General features: G+C 43.2%; 1 protein-coding gene across 1 annotated transcript in view; it reads right to left on the bottom strand.

Annotated features, from left to right (window-relative positions):
- The window catches only part of MAN1A1 (mannosidase alpha class 1A member 1), a 202,408-nt gene extending 179,330 nt beyond the window's left edge, over positions 1-23,078 (bottom strand). The window contains exon 1 of the mRNA XM_073675943.1: positions 22,170-23,078. Coding sequence (XP_073532044.1) covers positions 22,170-22,742 — 573 coding nt within the window. The 5' untranslated portion in view covers positions 22,743-23,078. The remainder of the gene's footprint in view (positions 1-22,169) is intronic.
- Positions 23,079-27,330: the final 4,252 nt, after the last annotated feature.

Consider the following 27,330-nt stretch of genomic DNA (forward strand, 5'->3'; position numbering starts at 1 on the left):
ACTTGGAGAAGATCTGCATGGAGGAGTGGGCCAAGATAACTCCACAGACCTGTGCCGGCCTGATCAGGTCTTATAAAAGACGATTATTAGCTGTAATTGCAAACAAGGGTTATTCCACAAAATATTAAACATAGGGGTTGTATAATAATTGACCCACACTTTTATGTTTAAAATTTAATAAAATTCACCTGAGCAACATAACTTTTTGGTTTGTAAGATTTATGCTTCTGTTCATAAATCCTACTCTCGTTTGCAGTTTGAAGGCTCTAACTTATTTGCATCATATCAAACCAGCTAAATCTGCAGGGGGTTGAATACTACTTGTAGGCACTGTATGGATCTATATAGCTGTAGACTGACAAAGCACATCTACAAAACCATCCCTTCCTACGACCTGTTAGAAGCTTCTGATCTGGGGAACTCCTTTCAGAGGACAACAGAGAACAAACATTGAGCAGGAAAATGTTAATTCACATTACTGACTAAAGAACGCTCCCCCAAACACAACGGCAGAAACCATGGAAAAAGGAAAATCAGCTTTGAATACTTCTTTTTTCTTTTTTTATAGAAAAAGGCCTCCATATAGCTAGTAAGTGGTGCAGATGCAACAGATATAATTTCCCTTGAGGGCATAGAAAAGTAAGATGATGTCTTTGAAGTCACTGTGCTAAAACTTTGATGGAAGGAAGTAAAGAGACCTGGCTGCCTGATCCAAACAGTGTATTTGGCAAAGAAAACTGAAGAAAATCCCACTTGAGCTCACACAACTGGCAGCCATTTACAGAAAAGGATTTTGTGCCTTAAAGGCAACAATGAATAATTCTACTTAGTCTTATGACAGTCCTTCATACTGGAACTCAAGGGACATTTGCACAGTAACAAACAGAAAAAGCTGCTGCCTCGGTAAATGACTTTCTTCAGATAATTCAGCCATGCTTCCTGGGGCTCCAGTATGACATTGCTACATGGGACAGAATAATCAGCACAGCAATTAGCTTCACTTTCCTGAAATAACTAGCCAGAACCTGCCGCTATTGAAATAAAATGTAATGACTTATCATATCAAAGTGATTTCTCGTCAAAATTCAGAATATTTACCACTGGGAGGCTCAAAGAAAAGAAACTCTGCAAACATTTAAAGAACGCAATGAAGCCAACTGAATACCCTATAGGCAGCGTTCACAGGACGTGACCGAAAAACTGTGCAAATTAAATGACAGGAGCAGAGAGTACCATCATTGGTAATGGCGGCACAGTGAACTACTACTGTTCCACTGCACACCCACGCGCCCTTAAAGAAGTTGTCCACTACTTGAACAACTCCTTCTCATACCCCACGCTCGGCCCCGATAAAATAAAAAAGCTTATACTCCCCTCCTGTGCTGGCGCCCTTCCGGCGGTGTCAACTTTCCCGGGACTCTTGTGCTGTTGTTGTGACCCCGGTGCCACTGTCCCCGCCTCATGCTGAATTGAACATTAAGTGGAAGTCAGATCAGCCGCAGTCCAGACTTCCTCTTCATGTTCAATTCGACAGGAGGTGGGGACAATGCCGCCAGCGCTGATTGGGCGCCGGGATCACAACAGCGGCACAAGAGCCCCAGGACCGTGAGTGCTGACACGGCTGGAACGGCACCAGCACGGGAAGAGATGAGCTTTAATTTTATCGGGGCCAAACATTTAGAACAAGAAGGGGTTGTCCAAGTAGTAGACAACACCTTTAAAAGGGACTGTCCGCTCAGAATGACTGTTCAAACCAAGTACAGGTGCTCGATGCTTCACAGCAAGGCCAATCATTTATACCCATCTTCCCACCTGCTTGGTTTCCATCTATCTTCTCCGTTCTCTGATCATGTGAAGCCAGAGCTGTCAATCAAAGGTGGAGATTACGGGAAACCAAGCAGGTGGTAATATATTATATATATATATATATATATATATATATATATATATATATATATATATATAATTGGGCTGCACCGTGAAGTACAGCGTGGCAAGACTTAGTTTGAACAGTCATTCTATACTGACAAAGTCCGTTACTAGCCCCTGTTATGTGCTGGCCGATATAGTTTTCACTCCTAATGTATCACAGCATTAAGGGTGGATCACATGCAGGAGATTTTGATGCAGAAACAGAATATCAGTTCTATACCTTTGAACGGGGCTGTGTTTGGAGACATGCTCTTGTATTTCTGACATTTAAATTCAGATGAATGGGGTAGTCAAAAATTTCCGCAATGTTATCCACAGCGTATAAATCTAAGGCTATGTTCACAAGCAGTGTTATTGCTGCATGCAAATAAGCTGCGCATTACAGTACCAGCAAAAGTTATGAGAATTCCGAAATCCTAATGGGTGAAAAAACATTGCAATGAAAAAGTGCAAAAATACTGCAGAACAAACAGGTGGGGCCGAAGACATGACATCTAGAGATAACTGAAAGCCTGCATGCACTAGATCCAGGCAGATATCTGTAGATGTGTCGTCACCGGCCTCATTCACCACTTCATACGGAAGCGAGGGGGCCGGATGACCATTCACCTCTTTCTAAGCATGGATAACATGGCAGATTTTTCTGTACCAAAGTCTGCATGTGTGACAGGTCTCACTCTCATCCACAATGCCAGATACTGGAAACTGCTGCATTTTAGGTGTGGACATACACTTGTGTTCCCTAAAAATGGTCCTGTTGGAAAAACACAGTTCTTCTGGCCTCACACAGCTACTCCAACCTTAGGAAAGCAGTCATGCAAAACTGAAAAGAATAGTGGTCATCCCTACATCCAGAACAGCTGCATCCTTAAGACATTATGCAAGACAAAAAGAAAAAAAAAACTTGTCCTGTGCGGGCATTTCCCCATTTAACCACAGTGGTGACTACCCATGGGAATTAGGAATACCATGATGAAATGATTCCAGTACATTAAAATCAAGTCAGAGTCTGACAAGCATTTTATTGGCAGCAAAAGACTAAATCAATTAAAAACGGCTGAATTTTCACTGGCTGCTACCCAAAACCTGTTCCACAATTAGATTAAAAATGATCAAGTGGCTTTAAGGCATTCATAAATTAATCACTACAGAGAATCCAGTATTTGCAACAGAGGGCACCAGGCAACATAGGAATACAGAGCACACACAAGTCTGTAAGCACAACTAAGATACGTGTATGCACATTATTCTACTAGAGAATCCCCAACTAATGCCGAATAACTGCTAATAAAACGTCTATTGTACTGTGAGGGTCTGCTCTGGGAAATCTCATAGGGAATCTCTCACTGGGGTTTTACTACCCCATCTGAGAGCGGCATAGTGTAGGGGCAGAGACCCTAGTTCCAGCAATGTGTCACTTACTGAGCAATCACTTATCTTCACCAGATCTACCAGTTCTCTCTGAATGCTGAGCTCTGTATAACATCGCCCGCGGAACTGTGGGAAACTTTCTGCCTATGCACAGTGTACACAGGAATCTGCCAGTCAGTGGTGTGGGCGGGTTATACAGAACTCATGAATATGGGGGACTACCTGGCAGCAGGTTTACTAGTCCTCTAGTGATAATCTCATGGTAAAACCGCAATCTTATCAAAACTACAGCAAGCAGCCCAGTAAGTGACATCGCTGTAATTTGGGTCTCTGTCCCTACATTATGCAGATCACAATTGAGTGGCAAAAACCGGGTGAAAATCCTTTTAACCCCTTCATGACACAGCTACTTTCAGATTTTTAATTTTTTCCTCCCCTTTCGCCAACAGCCATAATTTAAATTTTTTTTATAATTTTTCTTTCAATATGGCCATATGAGGACTTGTTTTTTGTGGGACAAATTGTACTTTTGAATTACACCATTCATTTTATCATACATGTACTGGAAAAGTTTTTAAGTGGTAAAAAAAGAAATATTGGAAATTTGAAAAAAAAAATTAGCTTTTATCGCCATTTTTCAAAACCCGTAACTTTTTCATTTTTTGGGATATGAGGCCAGATGATGGCTTATTTTTTTGCGCCCTGAGCAGACATTTTCACTGATACTATTTTAGAGTAGAAACAATGGTTTTATTGCCTCTTATTGCAATGTTGCAGTGGCCAAAAAATGTAATTCTGGAGTTTTGATTTTTTTTTCTTGTTACACCGTTTACAGATCAGATTTTTTTTTTATTTTGATAGATCAGAGACTTTTACAAATGCAAGTATACCAAATGTGTATTTTTTGTTTTATTTTTAATGGGGAAAAGGATGGGTGATTTCAATTTTTTTCTTTTTAATTACTTCCACTTTTTACTGTATTTTAAGGGGACTTGAGGCTGCGATCATTCGATCGCCTGTGCTATACACAGCAGTGCATCAGCACTCGCCCCATCACTGCCCTCAAGAAAAACTCCCAAATTAGGATCACTTCTGAAGTGCTTTCTGCTTGAAAATCTTGTTTTTAAAGCACCAGAAATCTCAGTTAAGTGTATGATGCACTTTGGTGAGCCACACAATCCTCACATTGTTGCTAGAAAGTAGCAAAACTGCACGCAAAATGTACCAAATCTACCAAAGTTATACAGCGAGAGTGGTTTTCTTACCCTGGCGCCAGATAGGCGCACTGCGCATGATCGGAAGACTTCTTCACCTCCGATCCGGCGCAGGGCGCCTCCATGAAGCCAGGATGCAATGCAGTGAGGGACAGAAGACGCGCGCATGTGCGAAGAAGTATAGCTCTGGGGATGACGCTTGTAAGTTATCATGCTCACAGAGGTCTGATAACATAAGTGGGCCGACTAATCCAGGGACACTAACGCCCCCTCAACTATTCAAAGCCCTCATGTCATAAACGGACCTTAGAAATACTTTTTGTAAAGATCTTCTGTGTGTAATGTAATACAGAGACTGTTAGGTGGGGTTTTTATACACTGCTCAAAAAAATAAAGGGAACACTCAAATAACACATCCTAGATCTGAATGAATGAAATATTCTCATTGAATACTTTGTTCTGTACAAAGTTGAATGTGCTGACAACAAAATCACACACAAATCATCAATGGAAATCAAATTTATTAACCAATGGAGGCCTGGATTTGGAGTCATCCCCAAAATTAAAGTGGAAAAACACACTACAGGCTGATCCAACTTTGATGTAATGTCCTTAAAACAAGTCAAAATGAGGCTCAGTATTGTGTGTGGCCTCCACGTGCCTGTATGACCTCCCTACAATGCCTGGGCATGCTCCTGATGAGGCTGCGGATGGTCTCCTGTGGGATCTCCTCCCAGACCTGGACTGCATGGGAGGACATCCACCAACTCCTGGACAGTCTGTGGTGCAACGTGACGTTGGTGGATGGAACGAGACATGATGTCCCAGATGTGCTCAATCGGATTCAGGTCTGGAGAATGGGCGGGCCAGTCCATAGCTTCAATGGTTTCATCTTGCAGGAACTGCTGACACACTCCAGCCACATGAGGTCTGGCATTGTCCTGCATTAGGAGGAACCCAGGGCCAACGGCACAAGCATATGGTCTCACAAGGGGTCTGAGGATCTCATCTCGGTACCTAATTGCAGTTAGGCTACCTCTGGCGAGCACATGGAGGGCTGTGCGGCCCTCCAAAGAAATGCCATCCCACACCATTACTGACCCACTGCCAAACCGGTCATGCTGAAGGATGTTGCAGGCAGCAGATTGCTCTCCACGGCGTCTCCAGACTCTGTCACGTCTGTCACATGTGCTCAGTGTGAACCTGCTTTCATCAGTGAAGAGCACAGGGCACCAGTGGCGACTTTGCCAATCCTGGTGTTCTGTGGCAAATGCCAAGCGTCCTGCACGGTGTTGGGCGGTGAGCACAACCCCCATCTGTGGACGTCGGGTCCTCATGGAGACGGTTTCTAACTATTTGTGCAGACACATGCACATTTGTGGCCTGCTGGAGGTCATTTTGCAGGGCTCTGGCAGTGCTGCTCCTGTTCCTCCTTGCACAAAGGCGGAGGTAGCGGTCCTGCTGCTGGGTTGTTGCCCTCCTACGGCCCCCTCCACGTCTCCTGGTGTACTGGCCTGTCTCCTGGTAGCGCCTCCAGCCTCTGGACACTACGCTGACAGACATAGCAAACCTCCTTGCCACAGCTCGCATTGATATGCCATCCTGGATGAGCTGCACTACCTGAGCAACTTCTGTGGGTTGTAGAGTCCGTCTCATGCTACCACGAGTGTGAAAGCACAACCAACATTCAAGTGACCAAAACATCAGCCAGAAAGCATTGGTACTGAGATGTGGTCTGTGGTCCCCACCTGCAGAACCACTCCTTTATTGAGTGTGTCTTGATATTTGCCAATAATTTCCATCTATTGTCTATTCCATTTGTACAACAGCATGTGAAATTGATTGTCAATCAGTGTTGCTTCCTAAGTGGACAGTGTGATTTCACAGAAGTCGGATTTACTTGGAGTTATATTCTGTTGTTTAAGTGTTCCCTTTATTTTTTTGGAGCAGTGTATATGCAGATACAACAGCTGGAGGTTCTGGGGTCATGGGGGACCTGACAGGTTCCCTTTAAAGAAGATCTTTCACCATATTTTTCAAGTTGAGCTAGACACAATATAATAGCTGTAGAGCAGATTTAAAAAAGAAAATGCTTCTGCATTGCAGAAATATTAGAAATCAAAATATTTAGCACCTAATGAGTTAAAAAAAAAAATAGTTTAAATCCAAGTGGGTGTTATCAAAGTTTTCACTGGGGGTGTATACTTCTCCCTGTATGTGAATACACCTTCCCACCTGCTTATTTTCCCTCTATCTCCACCCTCCTCTTTTTTGATTGACAGCTCTGGCTTGATAGAGGCAGAGGAGGGAGGAGATAGATGGAAACCAAGCAGGTGGGAAGGTGTGTATAAAGATTAGTCCTGCCATGAAGCACTGAGTGCCTGCACTTTGAACAGTCATTCTGTGCTGACACTCACTAACAACCAGAACTGTTCAAAAAGTTTCTGATTTTCTGCATGTACTTACCCAACAGCAATTTTTTCTTCTTTTAGGTTAAAGGTTTTTTTGTGTATGACAAATTGCATGTTAGGACCAAATTTGAAAAAAAAAATAATGATTCAATATCTGATTTTGGCCAAAAATATAAAAATTATGATAGTACACAGCCCAAACATTTTTTTTTTTAGTAAATCTAGAAAGACTTCATTATCTTCATTCCATGCTGCATCTGGAATGGTCAGGAATACAGGACAGTGACTGCGGTTGGCTGCAATTCTTTGTATTCAGAGGAAACATATCTTAGTGAGTAAACAGTCATTTGTTTGTGGTGAAACCTTCTGCCAGGTATGCAGCGCCAGGTTACCAAACGTGCTGTAAAACAGACCGAGACAAAAGGACCGTTGACCTTTAATCGCTGATCTCAAATTTATCGGAGCGGGTCTCAGCTTTGGACAATCACTACTCGTTATGTGGGTCTCATTTAGGATCGCTGCTTCCAATAGGTAGCGATAGCGTTTTAGTCCTCTTCCTCTCTGAAGAGACAATTTGCATATTTAATTTCCCAGAGAAGCATGCATGGCTTAGAAGTCTCCTCACTGACATGCCAGGCCTGGCTTGGCACTCTCCACAAGGAGAAACGTTACCCCTTTGTCCCCTGTGGGTCCCATAACAAACTGATCACAAAATGTCATCTTACTTGCACCCTGAGGGATCCCTTTCAATTACCCTACTGCACTACCAAGTGAGAAATGACATTACACAGCGATCATTTAATGCCATACTGGACAGGTCCTCCTGAGTGGGAGGCACGCTTGTTCATATACCCATAGACATAAGCTGGCACAAAAACTAAGCGCCAGTCCTGGTGATTTAGATCTATGCATGCCTTTTTGGCTAAAAAGAATACTTGCCATAGGGTTTCATGCAACGATTTTCACTGATAAAAAAAAAAAAAAAATTAGGTATAAAATTGCAAAACTTCTCCTATTCATTGTGATGTTAATTACGTGTAGCACACTGAGGGCAATGTGTGCCATTAGCGATTTTTACAGACCCATAGATTTGTGGATAATTTGAATCAGGATCCAAAAAGGACATGTCTCTAATTTTTGTGTGTACACAAAGAGAAACCGCAGCACAACCGGCAGAAGGTGCTCGAGTAAGGTCCGAACCAGACTAAACATGAGAAAAACCTCGGCACTCAATTCAGCTACTTGAAAATGAGTTTTAATGCAGTCCAGGAAAATCACAAACGTTTTGGCCCATTTGGCCTTCATCAGTGTAATCCGACCGCTGTGTGACTCTGGTGTACACAGCAGTGGATACAGTGTTCTTGCCCTTCCCCGCCATTGTTTGGGGTGGCACAGATCCCTTGGACCCTTATCCTGGGAGACATTCAGTCCGTCTCTCTATACACCACAGTCACACAGCGGTCGGATTACACTGATGAAGGTCAAATGGGCCGAAACGTTTGTGATTTTCGTGGACTGCATCAAAATTTATTTGGAGTAGTTGAATTGAGTGCCGAGGTTTTTCTCATATCTAATTTTTGTGGACATGCGGTCTGCAAAAAAACATGGACATGTGAATAGCCTCATGGGTACATGTGATAACCAGGGATAGAACACGTACGTGACTCAAGAATGTTGTCTGAATGAGGCTTTAACAGTAATCCCGAGTTGAGCTTCTCCTGATGCCAGGTTTGGTAACCCTTCTCTTTCTATTGAGTTTTTCTAAGCTGATTTATGACCACATCAAAGTACAGAGCCCAAGTCACCATGACAATGAATGTAATCCAGCAAATATGTATTATTTATTTACTTATATAGCGACATTAAATTCCACGGGGCTTTACAGACTTACGCTGTCCCCATTGGGGCTCATAATCTAGATTCCCTATCAGTATGTCTGTGGAGAATAAGCTGGACCACTGAGGAAACCCACACAAACACGGGAAGAACATACAAACTCCTTGCAGATGTTGTCCATGGTGGGATTTGAACCCAGGAACCCAGCGCTGCCAGGCTGCAGTGCTAACCACTGAGCCACCGTGCTGCCCAATGTGTGCTAATCATAACTATTTGGTCACTAGGTTTATTAGGCACTGGTTTCAGCAGTCCAGGGGGGGCCACAGCAGTAGTGGTTATGTGAAAGATGGACACGACATTGCTGCAGAACCAGCAGGGACCACCACATCAGCAGATTGGATCTGTATTTTTCTATCTTATTACATTGACAGCGGTCTTTTTCAAAATGAATACATTGTGCCTCAATTATCTAAACTAAAAAAAAAAAAAACTTCACTTGTTGCACTATATCAACCAATCGGAGCTCTGCTTACATTTCTTATACTGCTTTGGAAAAATTAATTGTGATCACTTATTGGTTGTTATGGGCACATGACCAGTTATGATATAAGGCCACATTCACATGTTGAGTATTTGGTCAGTATTTTACATCAGTATTTGTAAGTATAATAGAAACACGTCATCAGCATGTTTTATCCCACTCCTGGTTTTGACTTACAAATACTGATGTAATCTACTGACCAAATACTGAACATGGGAACGTGGCCTTAGACAGATAAATAAGGTCCAATGTTTTTATATTGAGGGGGCAGAGCATGATGGGTTTAGATTGTAGAGATTTGTTTTCCCCTATTAATCCAAAAACACATCTGCCCTTTTACCACCAATCAGAGGCTCCACTGTCTTTCATTTTAGATGGCGAAAAATCTACATGTGCAAAATAGGGTCCAGCATAAGGGCAAGTGTAAGACCAACATAGTTTTTCCTAAATCATCTTCTTTGTTGCCTTTTAGTTGTTTTTGGAACAACTTTGCTCCAGCTTAGTTTTTTTTTTATAATTTCACATATAAGATAGTGGAGGCTTGTAGTTGGAAGGTGCATGAATAGTCATGTCACTTTTAGCCGCTTCATGGCTTTGTGAACCTGAAGCAATTAAAAGAAATTTAAAAAAGACAAAACATATGCACAAGACGTTCTGACATTGCAGTGTATATATTCATTGTTTTAATGTATATTGAGCATTTCTACAGGCAGATTCCAGCAAAATCTGCTTGAAAAAGATGATGTGCACATTCCATTGCGGCTCAAAAGTCTCCTCACCTTGGCATGTCACTCTCTGCAAGGAGAAACGTTACCCCTTAGATCCCACTTAGACGCCTCTCACCTAGCCAAATCAGACCTCACACTTTGCACTGACAAGGGGTAATACCCTGAAACACTGTCTGAAAATTGAGATTTTGGTTTGGGCTTTAATCCTAAATCATGTGGCAAGGCTTGTTAAACGATCGATATTAACTTTTAAGATTGCAGCTTTCAATAGGTGGCACTAGAGATGCGTCTCCCAAATCATTAATATAATTGCACGCCTATATGGACACTGTTCCTTCAAATATTACACCTTTTTTGTACAGATCCGATATGCTAGTCATGAGTTATCTAGTCATCACAGATGCTATATGCAAATGAGTCTGGAAGTGCACTAGGGCGGGTCCATGCACTTGGATTGCTTCTGTCAATGCACTTCTAGCTTGGTTTGTGTATTGCTTCTGTGCTATATTTCTCATAATCTCCACGTAATAGCTTTACAAAAAAGGTATCATTTTTCATTGGAAGACAAGCAACTATACAGTTTTACTATTACTTCCATACTTAAAAATCTGCAGACAGGTTTCCTTGGATCCATTCGGCCCACAAAGCTTCAAATTTATAGGTGGCATCACTTAATATGTACCCCTTTTCGGATCTATCCTCCAATTATTTCTGCTGCTAGGTACTGCAGATCAGCTTTCATTACTTTCAATACAAGCTAATCTACAGCACCTGCCAGCAGTCCCATAACAGGGTATGGAGCTGCGATATTCAGCTTCGTACATGGTTTACATTAGCTGTCATCACCTCTAGTGGCAGACTAATCAGTGGGGGTGCTTGGTGTCGGCCTCCCACCAATCTGACATTGATAACTTATCCTGAAAACAGGTTATCAATATATAAAAGTGGTGGAAAAGCCCTTTAATTGTTTCTAAGAGAATATGAATGGAGATGCAGCCTTTGATTTAGCATGCCATAGTGCAGGAATATATGAATATACATACACAGCCAGCATCCACTAGAACGATGACAAGAGGAGGATATCTACAATAATTGCATTGTCTAACTCCATTAGAGAATGAAATGCCAACATGGGAGAATTGCCTTCACGTTAGACTTACTGAGTGGAATACTCTGTGTGCTGGTGACCTTTACACTGCATGCATCTCATCCATGTCATATGAAGCAAACCAAACACGGCGTCACAGCATTTCTGAAAGGGTTACTTGACGTTACCTTCTGTTCTACAGAGAAAATGCTCAAAATGAACATTTCACTAGAAAAATTGTATTTAAAGAAGCACTCATTTTTTTTTTTAAATAAATCTATGTATATGTGCATGTAATGCGAGTGTGAGTATCAACATAGTCACCAACTGCCAACGTCCTCCAGGATCCAGCGTCGTGCTGCTCCTCTTCTCAGTGATGTCACCGCTCTTCAGACTCTCCGGCTCACTCTGTGTGTGATCCGGAAGTCTCTATGACTCTCCATGGACTTGCATTGTAAGAGTCACTTTTGGGTCAGGCAGAGCTCAGTGTGACCGGAAGTGTCTAAAGAGTAGTGACATCACTGAGAAGAGGAGCAGAACAGAACTTGATACCGGAGAGAGCAGTAGGGGAGTATATTAATGCACACATACTACTTTAATATGAGATTTTTCCAACTATATAAGTACAGGGCAGAATCACCAAAATGGGGTGCAAAGTGTGGGGAAAATAATCCTTAGGCACTGTTAGTTCCTTACTAGGCCCTTTTACCCCTTCACCCCAGTACGATTTTCTGTTTTTTTTCATTTTTTTCTTTTTCTTCCAAGAGCCATAACTTTTTTATTCTTCTGTCAATATAGCATAGTATTTTTTTTCCATTGTTTTATTTTTAATGGGGCAAAAGGGGGTGATTTGAGTTTGTGGGTTTTTTTGCTATTTTTTTTTATATATTTTTTTTGTAAATTTCATTTATTTTATTCAATAGTCCCTTAAGGAGACTGGAAGCAGCAGGGATGAAGCACTGCTATGTATAGCAAAAATCTCGTGATTGGCATTCACAGGAGTATTGCAATGACAGGCACAGGGGTCTTCTGCAGACCCTTGGCTGTCATGACAACCCATCTTCGCCCCCGCGATCACGTGACAGGGGCTCTGATGGGCGGGACTTGTGTCGCACTTCCAGCTGGCGTGTGTTAAATGCCGCTGTCAGTGATGGTCAGCATCATTTAACTTGTTAACTGCCACGGGTGGATCTTGGATAGAGGCACTTGATGACTGATTAAATCGCCCATCATGTGCAGGGGAAAATGCAGGCTCAGTGCATCAAAGGCAGGGACATGGCAGATGATGGCCATGAAAGGGTTAAGTGTCTAGAAAAAGGGAGCCAACAAGCGCCACATTTTGTTAGTGACATGTGCCACAATTTTAGCACAAGTTACTAGACTAAAACCAGAGAGCCAAAAATCTCCTAAGGACACGTTTAGTAGAGAATATAATCGGCCCATATGAGTGTCAGACCACACACCGACGCATAACCGCTGTGCCAGAGCACATGGCCTATTTTCCATCAAGTCCAAAAATCAAAAGACAAAAAAATGCAGCCTGCACTACTTTACTTTGTTTTACAGACCAGAATAATTCATGCAATGAAAGGCAACTCTGGCTCCAGTCTGCAATGCGCACGGAGCCAGTCATGTCTGCAATTTGTAAGAATCTATGTATAGGTTACAGAAAAACAAGCTTATACATATAGAAATAAATTTTAAAAACAAAAATCAGTTTGGAACTTTCCGGAACAAATCTGAGACAAGTGAACATACCGCAGGGATTTTAGCAGTTCAAAATTGCCAAGGGGGCAGATAACATTCAGAAGCTCGTCATCAGATAATTTGGAAAGACTTGTACAGAAATATGTCAACCCCGTAGCTTATGTCAAAGAAGGAACATTGATGCTAATTTAGACAATTAATCTCATCTGTAGAAATGTATACCTGGAAGGTTATTTCCAGCACAATCCCCTGCATGTGCAGGTGGACACCTTCTCTCACCTGGCTTAGAAACACATGGAACAGGTAACATTCAGTATTCAATACAGAACTGGCTGGTCAGGTGAAGAATTGTACATTTGGTGATTTAGAAAGTTTCTAACCCTGTGCTCAGAATATAACAAAGCCATGGCACTGCTCCTCAGAGTCTTTTAAAGACCAGATTTATTCGCAAACCAGTTACCCCAATAATGTTTTAAGCTTCATGCAGACGGCTGCCATGTACACAGCGTCTGAGTGTGGCAAGATGAGTCTGTACACCGTATGTTGCCAACCGATATGGGTGTCATTACAGCCAAAGGGTGTAATCATACATCAGATTAACACTTTGATGGGCGTTTCCATGTCAATAATCCAATGCTGTGGACTTGCTGCTGGTGTGTAGCAGAACTGTATCACTTTATTATTAAAGGTAATTATGTCTTGACATTTGACAAAAAATAAACTTATTTCCCAAGTGGAAATTTTCTGCTTCTTGTGAAAAATATTGCTGAAAGCCCATTAAAGATCAAGGAAAGGAAATTTCATGTGAGCTTAATATAGTATAGTACAGGACCTTTGGCCACTGCAGCCAGAAATGTTGTTTTTTTTTTACTGGAGTGTGCCAAGGCTACCGTCCAACTGATGGCCAAGGCCACCGTCCAACTGATGGCCATCCATTCAGCCAACATCCATCACTCCTGACTTCGCCACACACACAAACGAACAAATCGGACTTGCCGTTTTCTTCTCTCCTTGGAGATCACCTGTCGTCGGAAAGTCCCAATACGCATTAGACTGTTGGGTTAATTCCGCTTGTGTACGGCCTTAAAGCAGGGTCTATTTGTGGTTGTCTGTCGACTGCCCAAGACATCTGAATAGGCAACATTCTTATCTTATGGAATAACTAGGAAGTCATGATTGTAATAAAATGCTACCACATTACAGACATCAGGAAATGGCCTCACTTGTTAATTTTTTTTTTTCCATTTAAAACACAAAAATGGAACAGGTCTTCGTGGCAATGAGCAGGGCGGGTATCCCAAATATCCAAGTTCATGCAGCTACTTGGCATGAAATATGAATATCTTATTTCAGGCTGTCATTTACTGGCTCTGTATTATAAATTGCAGTACATGTTCTCAGTAATTGCTTAAGGGTTTTAGGTGTATGTAGCTAATCACAGACACGTGAACAGCAGCTAGTGAAATACTTCTCTACAAGCCTTCTAGTTATTTATTAAATAAACTATGGAAACATTGGACAGACAGTGCCAATTATTTCTGACCAATGCAAGTCATGGGCAGGTTATTTATTTCCAAAGGCTCAGGGAGAATTGTGGTATTTTTAACCCACTGCAAAAATGAAAAATGCATAAAAAAAAACAGTTAATATATCGACAATTCTGTTTAAACAAGTGTAGAGCAATGAATGGTTGGAATTAACCTTTTACCATGGGTATATTATACAGGTCAGGACAATAATGATGTACAAGGACAAAGACTGAATGGCTGCTGAGTAACCATTGGAAGGCATAAAAGAAAGGTTGTCACCATTAAACAATGGAAATGGATACTATGAACGCCTTAACGAAACCTGAAACTCCTACAAAGGGAAACATGGGATAAAATAACGCAGCTATCCATATTACTGGAGTAGCTATTTAACAGATTGTGTTCTCAGACACATTTCACCAACCCCACTGATCACCAAGACTTCCAAAATCTCATCAACTGGACCACCAGGGATTATAAGGCACATGAGACCACAGGGCATTACAAATTTACTCTCACACTTTGCCTTTGTCCAGCTAAAAGCATAAACGTGTTGGCCCAGTAACAGGAAACCATAGCCAGAAGTCACGTTTGGTTATCCATTTACAATACATACACCACTGCCATGGAAATGTAACATTACATACCGGCCATTCGAACCCCTAGGCCTCAGTCACACGTCCGATTTTCTCACGTACAAGAAAAACGGACTGATTCTTTTTATCAGACTCAGAGTATGGACCAAGTTTCAGTTTTTATCAAACATTGAGGGAAAAAAGTAATTTCTCCACCTTCTCCTTTCTGACAGTCCGTGAAAATCAGACACCACCCGAATGTCATTTTTAATTGACCCATAGATTGGCATTGCAATTTTGATCTCAAAATAGGACATGCAGCCGCAATTTCCTACTGACCACTTGGTCTGCGAAAAATCACTGGCATGTCAATGGCCCATAGACCATCACAGGTCCTTGAAAACCATAGACCGCTCTGATATGACAGTATCTGACATCTGCATGAGGACTTAGAGCGGAAGTGTTCTGGAACACAGGAGGATTCCTGATAGGGGACAATGTGCTGCATTAGGACATTATCATTGGGCACAGCCTATGGTGACGCATTGAGATTTGAACATGGCTTGCATTTTCCTGGGACAACATAAAACCATGACATATCGGCCCCTACGGTAGCCTGTTCATTGGGGTCAAACTGCACAACCATGGATTAATTTATCCAAGAAACCCTTTTACCAGCAGAAATGTGAAACTAAAATCAGTAGCTTACAGGATGTAGCCACCATTCTAACAATTTGGCATCTTTCACAGACAGCAGAATGCAAGATCAAGTCTCGGGGTTTAGCTTTACATCAAAGCAGTATTTCCAATTAACCCAATGAACAACTTTTAAAAGGAAGAAGCAGAGTGAAATAGAGGGAGGACGGACATTACAGTTAGATAAGCTGTCACTTCTAAAGACAAAAGTGACAAGCGGGCAGGGAGTCTTCTGGAGTGCAGTCAATGAGAAGTTTTATCCCATTCTAGGAGCAGCATTCTTCATGACGTCTCTATCTGTGGCAAGTGAAAGGTCACTGACGCTCTCACAATGTAAGGAGCTGCTTATAGCTAATGAAAACATTCAGAGAACTGTTCTACAGGAAGCAATGACAAGACATCTACAACTGTACTCCAACCTGCCCCCTGCTCAACGCCGCTATATCACAGCCACAGTCATCTAGTGCACAGCAGCACATGCTGGATCATCTATAGGAGGGCATTACCACTAGGAGGCACAGTGTCCTGTTGGCCTTTCCCAGGGTCACATACCCTATGAAAGCTATGCTGATGTATGTTCACACATAATTGGTTTTTTTCCTGCAGCAAAACCTGATCTCTTGCCAGGAGGCTGCTCAGGATTTTTCGCATTGTCTTTTTGTCTCTTATGTATTTACATAAAGTTCAGTGAAAAGAAAAAAAAAAAATCTCATTCTTCTTTTGGCACAAAAACATGCTGAAAAACCTGACACCTGCGTTTTCGGTGCGTTTTTTCAACATTTATCACCACCCACTACTTCCAATAGGTGAAAAAACACTGAAAAACCGCTGAAAGAAGGGACATGCTCTATTATGCAAAAAAACAAACAAACGTGGAAAGCACAAAATCCTGAACAAAAAAAAAAACAAACCATGATGTATGCATGAGATTTCTGGAATCTCAGACTTTGCTGGTACCGTAAAACGCAGCTGAAAATTATCATAAAAAAAAAATGCATAAAAAAATTCTGAAAAAAAATCATGATGTGTGAACATAGCCTTAAACTGTAGTAAATCCAACATGCATGTACAAGGGCAGCCACTGGGATATCAGCTGTGCATGTGCAACTGATCCGCATGAGGATAAAACCCCACTGCCGTTCCAGAGGTTTAATCCAGTGTGGATTCTACAAGAAGATGTTACTGAATTGTAAGAACACAGAAAATAATAAATAGTGAGACAGAATTATGCATTAAAGCCGAAAACAATGAAAAATATAGCATTCAGACCATAATAATAAAGCTCAACTAACACCTTGTCAGACACATAGACCCTTTAGTAAACTCACGGTGCCACACAGATGTTGCAAAAGGATTAGTGTCCCGAATGTTGCAGCATATTCCTGCAATACAATCTGAACTAGAAATGGAAGTATAGGCCCAGATTCATCAATGCCAGTGTTCTTCACGCTGCTCTTGATGAGGGGGGCATGCTGGAGTCTGACGCCCCCGTTTCATTCATTAATGAATCTGGTGCATCTGAAGTGTGGCATGCGCCGCACTACAAATCTTACTCTAGTTAGAGACTGGTGTAAGATTTGTGCTGTAAGGAACGCCGCAGTTTCTCATGAATTTGACGAGTGGGTGTTGACATGCCCTGTCTTTGTTGAAGCTGGGTAAAAATGGGATAAAGACTCCAAAAGGTGCAAAATTTTTGTGCAGCTAAATTGTTGTGACTTTTAAAAGCTTTTTACACCAGAATTCTGTCATAAAAGGTTTGGTGAATCGCAGCATTAGCCTGGGTATATACAAATAAGACAAGATTGTGAACGGGACCATAAGCCGTGGAGCAAAGGCACTGTGCTTTACCACACCAAGTGAAGCCCAAAACCCAAGAGCTGATTCATTATTACAATTACACCTGTTTTATGGCTAGTTTGTGGTTTAACCTGTTATTCATTTATTAAAGTCTATTTTATAGAAGTTTACGTGTTATTTATTTTTAAATATAAAGGCCACGTGCACACGTTGAGCATTTGATGAGTTTTTTACCTCAGTATTTGTAAGCCAAACCAGGAGTGGGACAATCAGAGGAAAAGTATAATAGAAACACGTCACCACTTCTGGATTTTTTTACTACGGTAAAAAACTCACCAAGTACTCAACATGTCACATCATTGCAACCAGGTATTGGGGTAAAACAGATGTTTTTGGCTGATTCATCAATTGAGACTTTTTTAAAAAGTCAGGAAAATTTGGAGTAAATGTACTGCAACCCATCCCCTTTCGGAATGATTTTATGTATGCCAGACACTTTGGCACAAATTAGCAAAACATTTACATTTTTGGGCTAAAAAGCTGCAAAACAAGAAGAAAGAATGGCTCAATAAATTTGCTCCTGATTTTCATCCAGTTTTTGGAGTTTAATTGATACCTACAGTTATTCTTTAAAATTTGAGTCTTTAAATTATATGTGTGTGATTTTTTGAGGAGGGGGGGGGTTGTGGGTGGGGTTTAGGATTTCCAGATGTTTTCTCCTTTTTAAAATGTCGCAAACTTTGTCACAAATGTACTCTAGTCCTTCTGTTTGGGGGAGAGGGGGTTTACTTATGCCAGTAGTTTTGGCCCAATTGTTTGCATCATTTTGCTATACATAACTGAAAAGTAAAAAAAAAAAAAAAAGAGAAAAAAAAAAGTTAAAAGGGGTTGTTCAGTTTAAAATGAAATGTCTGCAGTTACTGTGTGACTGCAGATATGCGAATCCTCCCAGCGCAGGCACTGTGCACTTCGAGGACTCTCTGTTCTCTGCCGGGAACGGAGGTCAAGTATGTGATATGCACACATCTGGGCAGAACCCATCTAGTGGGCCAAGCTTCGCTTTATAAGGCCTCTTTAACACATCCAGATATTTCCGGTACTGGAAGAACCAGTACCAGAAAGATCCATGTGTGGCAACAGTTTGCCACATCAGAATCATGCGTACCGGCGCCTGGGAATCAGCGGTACAGTTAGCACTGTAGGAATCTCTCATCATTGTGCCCTGCTTGCGCTGCAATCAGTGCGAGCTTAGGGACCATATTGAGAGTAGTATTCAGCTCTTGATGTCTCCAAAAAGTGTAAAAATAAGAATAAAATTATACTCACCTGGCTTGAGGCGACCGTACACGCTCAGGAGCAGAGGAGCTCACTGAGCTCAGTACAGGGGCCCACTCACTGCAGCGAGTAATTCTCCTCTGATCCTAAGCGTGTGCGGTCGCCTCAAGCCAGATGAGTAATAATTTTTCTATTTTATTCTTAACCTTTTTGGAAACATCGGGAGCAGAATACTACTCTCAACATTGTCCCTTGCTTGTGCTGATTGCTGCGCAAGCAGGAGACAAGGATGAAAGATTCCTTTCGCACCCAGCGCTGGGGAACAGCACTAACTATACTGATGATTCCCAGGCACCGGTACGTGTCACACTGATGACACATGGATGTCATCCGTGTGAACATGTGTTGGACGTTTTGCGGCCCGTGCAAAAAACGGACACATCAGTGGTTTTTTGTCCACAGACACGGTCCTTACAAACGCACACATGTGAGCAGACCCACACACCTCCATTTCTTGACATTTTTCAAAATTGTCAAATAAGGTGTCAAAAAATACACACATTCACATACCAAATACTTTACTTTTGTGGTACAATTTAGAATGAATGCTAGTGTAGTGCCTCAGTTCACTCCATAGTCTAATATCGAGAGTACTGATTGCACAGTATCAAACAGTGCAGGGACACCCCCAACTAGTAACACATTTATCAAATGCATTTCTGAATTTGCTGGAGGACTAAAAGAGGCTGAGACACCAGTGAATTGACCCCTTTGCTTTATGTCATGGGTAATTGGACCCATATAATGGAATTTGTCTCCTGGATTAACCCTAAAAATCTTCCAGGGGGGAAACTGTTGAGATCTTGATTTTGGGAACACTGAGACCTCTATTACTGGGATATCGTCTAAAAGTGAAAACCCAGCAAAGTGTCCAATAAAATATTTTCCGTCAAAGTCCATTAAAATTCATAAAATATTAATAACCGCAGATGCATTTCTGACTGATGTCCTTATTCATTGCATACATATATGAATATTTCTAGGGGTTTATTTCTCGGGTCTGTATCGATTGGGATTTGATGCCACCTCCTTGAACCTACTGACCTGTTCTATGTCTCTAATTGGTGAAATTATAGCTTTTCCGGCCAACATAACTACGGTATGTGATCGAGCTGCTGATATGATCATATTCTTTTATTACCGCTTATATCATCATATTGTGTATGTTACTTCCTGTTGAGAATAAGATTATTGCATGGTTTTCTTTTTTGTAGTTGGCTTCCTATGCAGGGGATTTTTTTTAAAATCATTTGACTAACAAAATTTCATATTATAGGTGGGGGGACTCTGGCTACAAAGTAAAAGAGGAACGGCTCATCGTATAACCCCAGAATAGTTGTTTGTACCACAGACAGATAATTGGCAGAAATGAACTTTACTCAGGGCTCTCTAATTATTCCCATCCCAATAACTAGGAATAGTTAGGGAACAATTTTAACACTGACTATATTTAATTTTCTCCATTTTCATATAAATTAATTTTGCATTTTTTCGAATAGCTCACTGAGGAGGAAACTTGCGCTGTGTTACAGGCTGGTCATGATTATTCAGTAACCAGTCCTGGGCAGCGTTCTTACAGATCAGTTTGATTTTATTTCCCCATTGACCTTAAGTCTGGCGGACCCCTAGGGTGATCATCCTGATGAGTGCTGTTACATGCCACAAAGACTTGTCTCCTAGTACACGTTAGGCTATGCCCACACTACTATTAAGTTCTATTGGTTTACATATACAAATATGGCATTCCTCCTAAAGAGATCCTGCATAGGGGTCTTCCAATGACTCAGGCTCGTATATTCCTGTTTTGTTGTTTCGACACCTAGTTTTTGCTTTTTTTAACTCCACATTTTCATAGTGCCTAATCCTGGCCATGTCATACTGGCCACATGGCTGTAGCATCCTGGCCAGGGCAAAATATAACACATACATACATATATTTTATTCTTTACACCCCATACGGAGTTTAGTGGCAACTTTATTTTTTTTTTGCGGAACAGAGGAACCATTTAACTTGGAGTCTCTGTTCTAATCCGACCTTACGATCAGTGATCCAAGACATAAAACATTACAACCCTTTTTAGGGCTTTAGTCTAACCCCCCCTCTGAAAAGAAGGCAATAAATATCAAAATGATTCCTAAGGCAAAAGAATGACGAGTAGTAGATTTCTTGAGGGAGAAAAAAAAAAAAAGCCATTCTCACTTCTACGACCCTAAATCAATGACAGCAAGTAAATCTGAGGTGGTTTATAATGGGAAGACATAAATCAAGAGTAAGAAACCACTGTCTAAAGCCTGCGTCTCAATGTGTAAAATACAAGCACTAATGTATCCATTATACTTTCTATTACCGCCTGTATAGGACATCCGGCACAGAAGTCATGCTATTTTACTTAGTTCCAAAGCGATGACAGTAATAACAGCAGCCACTCAAAGCTGAGGGCGAGAGAAGACACCAGTGAGGACGAGAAAGTAAAATAAACCCCTCCAATGTGGGTCCAAAAATCCACTCGAATTTCATTTTCTGATAACCTGGCATTCAAGATTGAATGGATTCTGCCTGGAGTAACCAATGCCATGGAGAAGCAGCAAGAACTGCCAATTCACAGCCCTGGGATCATTTATTATGTCACTGCGGTCACTCGGGCTTAATGACCAGGGATGGACAAATCACTATGCATCTCAGCCGCTTTGGACACTCTACCAGATTGACTCCTGTTTTTAGCAACCAAGCAGGAGAATACAACTTGAGAATCAATGACATTGACAGCCTGGCTTCTGAGGTCTGGACAGCCTTGTTATTAAAGGAAAAAATAATACAAATCAGGATCTCACAAGGAAAAAGCGAAAACACACAGCTCTTCAAGGAACCTTTGCACCTTAGTAGTCATTACCATATGATCAGCCATGCCGCCTGATAAGTCCTTCTAGTCATGTAAGCACTTAGTCCATCTCTAGGGTGGTGGCATCCTGTGGGTGAAGGAGTAATTGCACCTTTGATTTGGGATGAAGATCATTAATGGAGCAAGAGAAGGATGCCGCTGTATAACCAAGGCTGCATTACAGATAGATGGGGGCACGGGGACCAGGCTGATGGCATAGACCCCACAGGAGCCAGCTAAGCTGCATAGCCCAGGACTCTGCTAGACACTGGCACTGTGCCCTCTTAGCCACATGGCCATGTACATTGCAATTTAGGTCTAAGGATCAGCAGCAGCCAACACTACAGGACCAGATCGCCCATCTGCTGTGGCACTAATCTGATAGACACCTCCTCTGCACCATGTGTGACCTATAAGCCCTCAGCTGCCCTCCATGCCCTGGCACTACTGACACCACTGTATAACACCTGGCCATAGAGCAGTGCAGGTGATGTGCACAGTGATCGGCGGCAGCGCTGTCACCGCTCTCACCTCCTTGATCTTGTCCCGCTTCTGCTGCACGTCGGGGTCCGCAGGCTCCTTGCTCAGCACTCCGATGGGCTCCTTGAAGGGCCGGGGGGTCAGCCTGCCCGCAGCAGTCACCCTGCCCTGCGCCCGCAGCCTGTCCTTGTCGCTCTGGATGTCCCCCTTGATCTGCTCGGGCGGCCGGTTCAGGGTGTCCTTGGCTTCCCGCAGCGCCCTCTCGTGCTCCTCCCGGATCCGGGCCAGGCGCCCCCCGTCCTCCTCATCCTGCGGCCCGGGACCCAGTGGGGTGCGCTGTGGAGGAGGCTGCGGGGGCTGCTGGAAGAACACACCGCTCAGCAGCTTGGGTGAGTCGGGGAGGAAGAAGATGGCCCCGAAACACAAGGTGATAAAGCCGCTGAAAACCAGCAGGAGCACAAACTTCTCAGTGAGCCGGAACCCGGAGAGCTTCCTCCCCGCGGGGCCCAGCCAGCTCAGCCCGGACACCCCGCCTCCAGGGGCCAATCCGCCCGACCCGCCCCCAGCTCCGCTCCCCGACCCCAGCGGGGACACACTGAACGGCAGCAGACTGCCGACCGGCATGACCGCTGCCCCGGCTCCGTGTGTGCACTGCCCGGCTCAGCCTCAGGTGAGCGCACCAAGTTCACCGCTCAGTCCCGGAGCGCAGCCGTCAGCAGCGTGTTCTCCGCTCCGTCCGGAGTCTTGCTGCCACTTCCCGGGCTGTTTGTCAGAGTTTATCGGAGGGGAGGAGCGAGGGAAGTGCAGGAGGGGGGAGCCCGCTGTGTGGGAATCCCTGCTTCTCGTGAAAGTGGAGGCAGGGCCGCTCACTCCCCCAGCCCCGGGGCGGGGAGCACTAGCCAGGTGACCGCGCACACTGTACACACACATCCAGTCATTCCGCTGCCTCTACCCGGCACTGACGGAGCTCCAGGGCAGCCGTACAGGGAGGGGATGGAGTCTCCGCCCTCCTGCAAAGACCACGCCCTCGTGTGCCTCCTATTGGCTGTAGAGAAAAGCCTTGTATAACAGGCGCTGTGTCACAATGTGCTTGTGAGCGCCTGGCGCTCCGGTGTGTATGGGATGCTCACATGCGGGCACCCTCACAGCGGCCCCGGCACAGCGCGGAGCAGCGACACTCGGCTCCAGCACATGCAGCTCTGTAGGTGCCCCGTCCAGATAACGTGCGTCTGCACTGTGCGGTAAATGGCCCTGTACTCACAGAGAGGAGCGTGCACCGGGGACCGCGGCTGTATGCTGTATGTGCACACATGGTGTACTGTATAGATGCACCCTCACCCTTCTTATACTGTATATGTGCGTCCTCACGCCTAGTGTACTGCACCCCCACAGCCGGAAGACTATATGTGTGCACCCCCACAGCCGGTATACTATATATATATGCACCCTCACCCCTGTTATACTGTATATGTGCGTCCTCACGCCTAGTGTACTGCACACCAGAGCCTTCACACCTAGTGTACTGTATATATGCGCCCCCACAGCCGGTATACTATATATATATATGCACCCTCACCCCTGTTATACTATATATGTGCGTCCTCACACCTAGTGTACTGTATATATGCGCCCCCACAGCCGGTATACTATATATATACAGTCATGGCCAAAAGTATTGAGAATGAGACAAATAGTAATTTTTCCAAAGTTTCCTGCTTCATTTTTTGTAATGGCAATTTGCATATACTCCTGAATGTCAAAGAGTGATCAGCTTAACAGCAATTACTGTACTTGCAAACTCAATATTTGCCCAGAAAATGAACTTTAACCCCCAAAACACATTTCAACATCATTGCAGTCCTGCCTTAAAAGGAGCAGCTAACATTGTTTTAGTGATTGATCCATTAACACAGGTGTGGGTGTTGATGAGGATAGGGCTGGCAATCAGTCATGATTAAGTAAGAATGACATCACTGGACACTTTAAAAGGAGGCTGGTTCTTGGTATCATTGTTTCTCTTCAGTTAACCATGGTTATCTCTAATGAAACACGTGCAGCCATCATTGCACTGCACAAAAATGGCCTAACAGGGAAGAGTATCGCAGCTACAAAGATTGCACCTCAGTCAACAATCTATCGCATCATCAAGAATTTCAAGGAGAGAGCTTCCATTGTTGTCAAAAAGGCTCCAGGGTGCCCAAGAAAGACCAGCAAGCGCCAGGACCGTATCTTAAAACTGTTTCAGCTGCAGGATCGGACTACCAGCAGTGCCGAGCTTGCTCAGGAATTGCAGCAGGCTGGTGTGAGTGCTTCTGCACGCACTGTGAGGCGGAGACTCTTTGAGCAAGGGATGGTTTCAAGGAGGGCAGCAAAGAAGCCACTTCCCTCCAGAAAAAACATCAGGGACCGACTGATATTCTGCAAAAGGTACAGGGAGTGGACTGCTGAGGATTGGGGCAAAGTCATTTTCTCTAATGAATCCCCTTTTCGATTGTTTGGGACATCTGGAAAACAGCTTATTCGGAGAAGAAGAGGTGAGCGCTGCCACCAGTCTTGTCTCATGCCAACTGTAAAGCATCCTGAAACCATTCATGTGTGGGGTTGCTTCTCAGCCAAGGGAATCGGCTCACTCACAGTCTTGCCTAAAAACACAGCCATGAATAAAGAATGGTACCAGAATGTCCTCCAAGAGCAACTTCTCCCAACCGTCCAAGAGCAGTTTGGCGCCCAACAATGCCTTTTCCAGCATGATGGAGCACCTTGCCATGAAGCAAAGGTGATAACAAAATGGCTCATGGAACAAAACATAGAGATTTTGGGTCCATGGCCTGGAAACTCCCCAGATCTTAATCCCATTGAGAACTTGTGGTCAATCATCAAGAGACAGGTGGACAAACAAAAACCAACAAATTCTGACAAAATGCAAGCATTGATTATGCAAGAATGGACTGCTATCAGCCAGGATTTGGTCCAAAAGTTGATTGTGAGCATGCCAGGGAGAATTACAGAGGTCTTGAAGAAGAAGGGGCAACACTGCAAATATTGACTTGCTGCATTAACTCATTCTAACTGTCAATATAACCTATTGGTACTCATAATATGATTGCAATTATATTTCTGTATGTGATATAAACATCAGACAAACACTAATAAAAACCAGAGGCCAGCAGATCATGTGAAAATATAATTTTGGTGTCATTCTCAAAACTTTTGGCCATGACTGTATATATGCACCCTCACCCCTGTTATACTGTATATGGGCGTCCTCACGCCTAGTATACTGCACACCAGAGCCTTCACACCTAGTGTACTATATATATGCACCCTCACCCCTGTTATACTGTATATGGGCGTCCTCACGCCTAGTGTACTGCACACCAGAGCCTTCACACCTAGTGTACTGTATATATGCGCCCCCACAGCCGGTATACTATATATGTGCACCCTCACATCTGATATACTGTATATGTGAGCCCTCACACCTAGTGTACTGTATATGTGCACCCCCACAGCCGGTATACTATATATATATATATGCACCCTCACCCCTGTTATACTGTATATGGGCGTCCTCACGCCTAGTATACTGTATATGTGTGCCTTCACACCTAGTGTACAGTATATATGCCCCCACAGCCGGTAGACTATATATGTGCACCCTCACACCTAGTATACTGTATAATGTGCACCCTCACACCTAGTATACTGTATATATGCGCCCCCACAGCCGGTGTACTATATATGTGCACCCTCACATCTGGTATACTGTATATGTGAGCCCTCACACCTAGTGTACTGTATATGTGCACTCCCACAGCCGGTATACTATATATATACTGTATATGCACCCTTACCCCTGTTATACTGTACATGTGCGTCCTCACACCTAGTGTACTGCACACCAGAGCCTTCACACCTAGTATACTGTATATGTGCACCCCCACAGCCAGTATACTATATATATGCACCCTCACACCTAGTTTACTGTATATGTGCACCCCCAAAGCCGGTATATATGCACCCTCACACCTAGTTTACTGTATATGTGCACCCCCAAAGCCGGTATATATGCACCCTCACACCTAGTGTACTGTATATGTGCACCCCCACAGCCGGTATACTATATATATGCACCCTCACACCTAGTATACTGTATATGTGCACCCCCACAGCCGGTATACTATATATATGCACCCTCACACCTAGTATACTGTACATGTGCACCCCCACAGCCGGTATACTATATATATGCACCCTCACCCCTGTTATACTGTATATGTGCGTCCTCACGCCTAGTATACTGCACACCAGAGCCTTCACACCTAGTGTACTATATATATGCGCCCCCACAGCCAGTAGACTACAGTGCTGGCCTAAAGTATTGGCACCCCTGCAATTCTGTCAGATAATACTCAGTTTCTTCCTGAAAATGATTGCAATCACAAATTCTTTGGTATTATTCTCTTCATTTAATTTGCTTGCAAGGAAAAAAACACAAAAGAGAATGAAGCAAAAATAAAATCATTGATCATTTAACGCAAAACTCCAAAAAAGGGCCGGACAAAAGTATTGGCACCCTCAGCCTAATACTTGGTTGCACAACCTTTAGCCAAAATAACTGCGAACAACCGCTTCCGGTAACCATCAATGAGTTTCTTACAATGCTCTGCTGGAATTGTAGACCATTCTTCTTTGGCAAACTGCTCCAGGTCCCTGATATTTGAAGGGTGCCTTCTCCAAACTGCCATTTTGAGATCTCTCCACAGGTGTTCTATGGGATTCAGGTCTGGACTCATTGCTGGCCACCTTAGAAGTCTCCAGTGCTTTCTCTAAAACCGTTTTATAGTGCTTTTGGAAGTGTGTTTTGGGTCATTGTCCTGCTGGAAGACCCATGACCTCTGAGGGAGACACAGCTTTCTCACACTGGGCCCTACATTATGCTGCAAAATTTGTTGGTAGTCTTCAGACTTCATAATGCCTTGCACATGGTCAAGCAGTCCAGTGCCAGAGGCAGCAAAGCAACCCCAAAACATCAGGGAACCTCCGCCATGCTTGACTGTAGGGACCGTGTTCTTTTCTTTGAATGCCTCTTTTTTTTTCCTGTACACTCTATGTTGATGCTTTTTCCCAAAAAGCTCTACTTTTGTCTCATCTGACCAGAGAACATTCTTCCAAAATGTTTTAGGCTTTCTCAGGTAAGTTTAGGTAAACT

This window comes from Phyllobates terribilis, unplaced genomic scaffold (genome assembly GCF_046119375.1).
Source record: "Phyllobates terribilis strain yellow unplaced genomic scaffold, ASM4611937v1 Scaffold_3__8_contigs__length_932513732, whole genome shotgun sequence".
NCBI lineage: Eukaryota > Metazoa > Chordata > Amphibia > Anura > Dendrobatidae > Phyllobates > Phyllobates terribilis.